At 47.0% G+C, this 7,162-nt stretch overlaps 1 protein-coding gene across 1 annotated transcript in view; it reads left to right on the top strand.

The window, feature by feature from the left end:
* Positions 1–283: 283 nt before the first annotated feature.
* Positions 284–7,162, top strand: part of LOC311103198 (synaptotagmin-C-like) — a gene marked incomplete at both ends in the record, with an annotated part of 33,967 nt that continues 27,088 nt past the window's right edge. The window contains one exon of the mRNA XM_084144747.1: positions 284–633. Coding sequence (XP_084000873.1) covers positions 284–633 — 350 coding nt within the window. The remainder of the gene's footprint in view (positions 634–7,162) is intronic.

Raw genomic sequence — 7,162 nt, 5'->3', positions numbered from 1 at the left:
TTTCACATTTGTCACAAGCGATCATAAGGTAAAATAGATTGTCATTTATATTTACAATCCCCTTATCCAAACGGTTTACTCATTTACCTAGCTCTTATTCATAGCTCTTATCAATTAGTAAATGACAGAATGGTGTTATTTCTATCCAAAAAAAGAAAGTAGATGATGTTCCACTTGGAACCGACAGGTTGCTCAACCTTATTCAGGTTGCTGGCTCTACTGCTGGCTGCTGGCTCTACTGCAGGTTGCTGGTTCTACTGCTGGCTGCTGGCTCTACTGATGGATGCTGGCTCTACTGCTGGCTGGCTCTACTGCTGGCTGCTGGCTCTACCGCAGGCTGCTGGCTCTACTGCTGGCTGCTGGCTCTACTGCAGGCTGGATCTACTGCTGGCTGCTGGCTCTACTGCAGGCTGGCTCTACTGCAGGCTGCTGGCTCTACTGCAGGCTGGCTCTACTGCAGGCTGGCTCTACTGCAGGCTGGCTCTACTGCAGGCTGGCTCTACTGCTGGCTGCTGGCTCTACTGCTGGCTACTGGCTCTACTGCTGGCTGCTGGCTCTACTGCTGGCTGCTGACTCTACTGCAGGCTGGCTCTACTGCTGGCTGCTGGCTGGTGCTCTAGGCTGGCTAGTGCTGTAGCCTCGTGGGCGGACTGACTGTAATCCCCTGTCGAGCATGCCTTTGGCAGTGCCCAAGACAAGGGCAATGGGAGGGCCCTAATGGGACTCGGACCCTCCTTCCTCTCCCTCCCTCACTCCCTTCCTACCTTCCCCCTCCATTTCAACTCACAAGCATAGCAGAGAGACATGGAGGGCGGACGGGCCCATCATTACCCAAAGCTATTGCCTTTCTCATAATGAGAGTGCCTGTGTCAAGTTTAGGAGAAAAGGAGAACATTCCCTTTCCCTTGTTCATTCACCTTTTCAGTGATCATTTGTGAAAGCAGAGTTGATTATGGTGGACTGTGTTCAGTGTTTGTATCAAATAAAATAAAATAAAATTTTATTTGCCACATGCGTCGAATACAACAGGTGTAGACATTACCGTGGAATGTTTACTTACAGCCCTTAACCAACAATGCATTTATTTTTTAATAAAAAAGTAAAATAAAACAACAACAACAAAAAAGTGTTGAGAAAAAAAGAGCAGAAGTAAAATAAAATAACAGTAGGGAGGCTATATACAGGGGGGTACCGGTGCAGAGTCAATGTGTGGGGGCACCGGCTAGTTGAGGTAATATGTACAGTGGGGGAAAAAAGTATTTAGTCAGCCACCAATTGTGCAAGTTCTCCCACTTAAAGAGATGAGAGAGGCCTCTAATTTTCATCATAGGTACACGTCAACTATGACAGACAAATTGAGATTTTTTTTCCAGAAAATCACATTGTAGGATTTTTAATGAATTTATTTGCAAATTATGGTGGAAAATAAGTATTTGGTCACCTACAAACAAGCAAGATTTCTGGCTCTCACAGACCTGTAACTTCTTCTTTAAGAGGCTCCTCTGTCCTCCACTCGTTACCTGTATTAATGGCACCTGTTTGAACTTGTTATCAGTATAAAAGACACCTGTCCACAACCTCAAACAGTCACTCTCCAAACTCCACTATGGCCAAGACCAAAGAGCTGTCAAAGGACACCAGAAACAAAATTGTAGACCTGCACCAGGCTGGGAAGACTGAATCTGCAATAGGTAAGCAGCTTGGTTTGAAGAAATCAACTGTGGGAGCAATTATTAGGAAATGGAAGACATACAAAACCACTGATAATCTCCCTCGATCTGGGGCTCCACGCAAGATCTCACCCCGTGGGGTCAAAATGATCACAAGAACGGTGAGCAAAAATCCCAGAACCACACGGGGGGACCTAGTGAATGACCTGCAGAGAGCTGGGACCAAAGTAACAAAGCCTACCATCAGTAACACACTACGCCGCCAGGGACTCAAATCCTGCAGTGCGAGACGTGTCCCCCTACTTAAGCCAGTACATGTCCAGGCCCGTCTGAAGTTTGCTAGAGTGATTTTGGATGATCCAGAAGAGGATTGGGAGAATGTCATATGGTCAGATGAAACCAAAATAGAACTTTTTGGTAAAAACTCAACTCGTCGTGTTTGGAGGACAAAGAATGCTGAGTTGCATCCAAAGAACACCATACCTACTGTGAAGCATGGGGGTGGAAACATCATGCTTTGGGGCTGTTTTTCTGCAAAGGGACCAGGACGACTGATCCGTGTAAAGGAAAGAATGAATGGGGCCATGTATCGTGAGATTTTGAGTGAAAACCTCCTTCCATCAGCAAGGGCATTGAAGATGAAACGTGGCTGGGTCTTTCAGCATGACAATGATCCCAAACACACCGCCCGGGCAACGAAAGAGTGGCTTCGTAAGAAGCATTTCAAGGTCCTGGAGTGGCCTAGCCAGTCTCCAGATCTCAACCCCATAGAAAATCTTTGGAGGGAGTTGAAAGTCCGTGTTGCCCAGCGACAGCCCCAAAACATCACTGCTCTAGAGGAGATCTGCATGGAGGAATGGGCCAAAATACCAGCAACAGTGTGTGAAAACCTTGTGAAGACTTACAGAAAACGTTTGACCTGTGTCATTGCCAACAAAGGGTATATAACAAAGTATTGAGAAACTTTTGTTATTGACCAAATACTTATTTTCCACCATAATTTGCAAATAAATTCATTAAAAATCCTACAATGTGATTTTCTGGATTTTTTTTCCTCATTTTGTCTGTCATAGTTGACGTGTACCTATGATGAAAATTACAGGCCTCTCTCATCTTTTTAAGTGGGAGAACTTGCACAATTGGTGGCTGACTAAATACTTTTTTCCCCCACTGTACATGTGGGTAGAGTTAAAGTGACTATGCATAAATAATTAGCAGAGTAGCAGCAGCGTAAAAAGATGGGGTGGGGGGGCAGTGCAAGTAGTCTGGGTAGCCATGATTAGCTGTTCAGGAGTCTTATGGCTTGGGGGTAGAAGCTGTTGAGAAGCCTTTTGGACCTAGACTTGGCGCTCCGGTACCGCTTGCCGTGCGGTAGCAGAGAGAACAGTCTATGACTAGGGTGGCTGGAGTCTTTGACAATTTTGAGGGCCTTCCTCTGACACCGCCTGGTATAGAGGTCCTCGATGGCAGGAAGCTTGGCCCCAGTGATGTACTGGGCCGTACGCACTACCCTCTGTAGTGCCTTGAGGTCGGAGGCCGAGCAGTTGCCATACCAGGCGGTGATGCAACCAGTCAGGATGCTCTCGATGGTGCAGCTGTATAACTTTTTGAGGATCTGAGGACCCATGCCAAATCTTTTCAGTCTCCTGAGGGGGAATAGGCTTTGTCATGCCCTCTTCACGACTGTCTTGGTGTGTTTAGACCATGATAGTTCGTTGGTGATGTGGACACCAAGGAACTTGAAGCTCTCAACCTGTTTCACTACAGCCCCGTCGATGAGAATGGGGGCATACTCAGTCCTCTTTTTTTCCCTGTAGTCCACAATCATCTCCTTTGTCTTGGTCACGTTGAGGGAGAGGTTGTTATCCTGGCACCACACGGCCAGGTCTCTGACCTCCTCCCTATAGGCTGTCTCATCGTTGTCGGTGATCAGGCCTACCACTGTTGTTTCTTCGGCAAACTTAATAATGGTGTTGGAGTCATGCCTGGTCATGCAGTCATGGGTGAACAGGGAGTACAGGAGGGGACTGAGCACGCACCCCTGAGGGGCCCCCGTGTTGAGGATCAGCGTGGCAGATGTGTTGTTACCTACCCTTACCACCTGGGGGTGGCCCGTCAGGAAGTCCAGGATCCAGTTGCAGAGGGAGGTGTTTATTCCCAGGATCCTTAGCATAGTGATGAGCTTTGAGGGCACTATGGTGTTGAACGCTGAGCTGTAGTCAATGAATAGCATTCTCACGTAGGTGTTCCTCTTGTCCAGGTGGGAAAGGGCAGTGTGGAGTGCAATAGAGATTGCATCATCTGTGGATCTGTTGGGGCGGTATGCAAATTGGAGTGGGTCTAGGGTTTCTGGGATAATGGTGTTGATGTGAGCCATGACCAGCCTTTCAAAGCACTTCATGGCTACAGACGTCAGTGCTATGGGTCGGTAGTCATTTAGGCAGGTTATCTTAGTGTCCTTGGGCACGGGGACTATGGTGGTCTGCTTGAAACATATTGGTATTACAGACTCAGTCAGGGACATGTTGAAAATGTCAGTGAAGACACTTGCCAGTTGGTCAGCACATGCTCGGAGTACACGTCCTGGTAATCCGTCTGGCCCTGCGGCCTTGTGAATGTATGCATGCCAGAGCTTGTGTTGGTAATACCAAGTCAAAGAGATCAAGGTGGAACCAATGGCATCTGAATGATCCCTACCAGTGGATGAATGTCCCACTTCTCAACATGCCAATCAATCTGGTCTGATAAAGAATAGAGACAACTTTAAAATAATACACGTTTCAATGATTTATTTCCTCTATGAATATGGATTCATCACAACCTTACTATTCACTATTGTGGTGGACTAGTCTAGTTTAACTAAATGTATTGTGAAATGATGAACAGCAGCCCTGAATTAACAATCTTCAATTACCAACTGTTGATCCATAAATGTCCATATTTTCCATCACAACACTGGTTTTAAAATCTAAAATCCCTTCTGCAAAGAGGGAAATGCAGTTAGCCCTGTCATCGAGAACACATTCCAAGTTCCCCTTCTCTCTGTAGGCAGCACAATCCATCAGCGCTGGTTAATACATGTATTGTTTTCTGCCCTGCAGTCAATGAGCCTGTAGTCTGGCTACATGGAATCGACTCATCCTCATACGCTCCTATAGATTTCACCATCACACACATTACAGATGGTTGACTCCTGATCATTTTTGTTATTGAGGCCAAATGTGGCCTGTGACACCTCGGGAGAAATTACCACATTAATCTCCTGTGATACGTACAGCACAGTGGAGGTTCCACTCCACAAAGTTAACTCTCTCTCTCTCTCTCTCTCAAACAATGTGTTCAGTGCCAAACACGCTTCCTATGCAGTAGGAAGGTTTTCTATGCAGTAAGAAGATTTTGTGGTTTAATACGTACATAACACTGTGTTTTTAAGCAGCCTCCTCTCTTCGACCCCCTAGCATCATCATCAAACAGCCATGCTGTTCGCCACCCCTAATGTAATTGTCACTGCAGTATACATATAAGTAGAGGTTGAAGGACATGGATGGAGGCCAGTCCAACTCAACCTCTGTCAATGACTCTGCAGCAGTTTTAGCTAGCGCCTCACCACATCACTCTGACTGACACCAGTCTGCTGATAAGGCAAGATAGCGAGCAGCCTAAACTTGACCTCTGTCTCCCTTCCAGCTCCTCTCCCCGTCCTGTGTGGGGTACAGGACCCCAGCGGTAGGCCTGGCTCTTTGTAAGTAGTGAATTACACTGCAGGGTCCCGTCGAGGAGCGAAGGCACCACTTCACAATCCTACTGGGGAGTGGCTGTCTAATCCTACTGGAAACAAATGGCTGTCTAATTAGGAAGTGCTTGAGTCTTAGCCCCCCCGCCGAGAGCACGTTTCTAAAAAGCAGCAGCGTTTCCCCTGCAGGACGGAGCCCAGGCGGCTGAATCTCCTCTCCAGTCCCAGATAGAGGAGAAGGAGAGAGGGATGAAGGGAGGGAATCTCATTATTTGTGGATCAACAATTTTTCCTCTGTACTCCTCAACCGTTCAATTGGAGACTGAAAATGGGCTAATAAAAAGCAGGAGTGTGGAGACACCGTGGGATGAGAGGGAGGAGGAGGAGGAGGGTGAGAGAGGGGGTTGAAAATAGTGTTTTGTGTGAGAGAGCGAGAGAGAGAGAGAGAGGGGTGGAAAGATTACAGGGTGGGTTTACAGTGCCCTGGATGCTGCTTTTTGGAGCGGCGGACGGAAGTTTCCCCAGAGGAAATCAGCTGGGAAGCCAGATTCATTTATGTGTTCGGTCCTCCCTATCACTGGGAAACGATCCTATTCGAGCCCCCACATCTCTGGAAGCAGGGCCACCTCGACCTTGACCACGGGGCTAAGAGCTACTCTTTACCTGGTTGTGACGCAACACCCCTCTATTACTGATCTTCTCTCAGCCTATTTCAGTCTGAGATGAATAGTGGAAATATAACCACCAGAGAATGAGATACAACATATTGTCATGAATAAGTACATCAATGTCATCTTATCACAATGATGTAAATAGACTCAAGGAAACAGATCAGGGTTCTGCTACAAATGGGTTTGCTGTACCTCATCTAATGTATTTTACCCCCAGAAAACACAGCAGACATGACTTTGTGTCAATGACTTCAGACTTCAGTAACCATCAAACAGCAGTAAACCTCTACTAGTGTAGTGTGAGGTGGCAGCAAGAGAGAAGACCCAGGTGTGAGAGTGTTTTGACAGTTGTCACAGCTCCCACCGAGACAGCAGTAATGGGTCTGTGTGACTCCACTAGCTACAACACTGAGTCTGGCGAGGAGGGAAGACACGCCCGGCGAGACCAGGGACACCATTCCAATTTCCTCTGAATGCAATTCACACAGAGATAAGGCAAAACAGTCGAGACAGCTCAATGAGCAAACCCTTCAGCACTACCTCCTCTATTTCCTACTCACAGAGGTTAGAGCTTGAGAGAGAGAGAGAGAGAGAGAAAGAGAGAGAGAGAGACAGAGAGAGAGAGAGAGAGAGAGAGAGAGAGAGAGAGAGAGAGAGAGAGAGAGAGAGAGAGAGAGAGAGAGAGAGAGAGAGAGATTGGTAGTAAGGCCCTCTTTATCAGCAACAGAAGAAATCTCCATCTTGTGAGTCAGACACTTTAATAGATCACTCTTTTGAAAGAGTGTGAGAGAACCTGCACCAGTGTTTGCTGCTCTGTGACAGTAACGAGAGCTGTGTGTTCCTTTCTCTCAGCCACTTTTAGCCCTGTGTTGTGTGTCTCAATTCCCACAGGTCTTGACTCCTGAAGTCAATGAGTCAAGGACAATACAAATTTGCCCACTCCTTGGTTGGCCCCTGACACCAGTGTTTCTGCAGGGAACAGAAAAGGCCAGGGAGCATGCAAAGACCTTGTCTGTTTGTCATAGTCCCTCTCTCACACTTCACTCAAAGGATATTGGAGGTGTTCCAATCATGTTTAACAAAGTTAA

Source organism: Coregonus lavaretus (assembly GCF_964263955.1).
Source record: "Coregonus lavaretus genome assembly, chromosome: 28".
Lineage (NCBI taxonomy): Eukaryota > Metazoa > Chordata > Actinopteri > Salmoniformes > Salmonidae > Coregonus > Coregonus lavaretus.
Note: the sequence above shows the minus strand (reverse complement) of the source record. Positions and strands in the feature narration are given on the sequence as shown.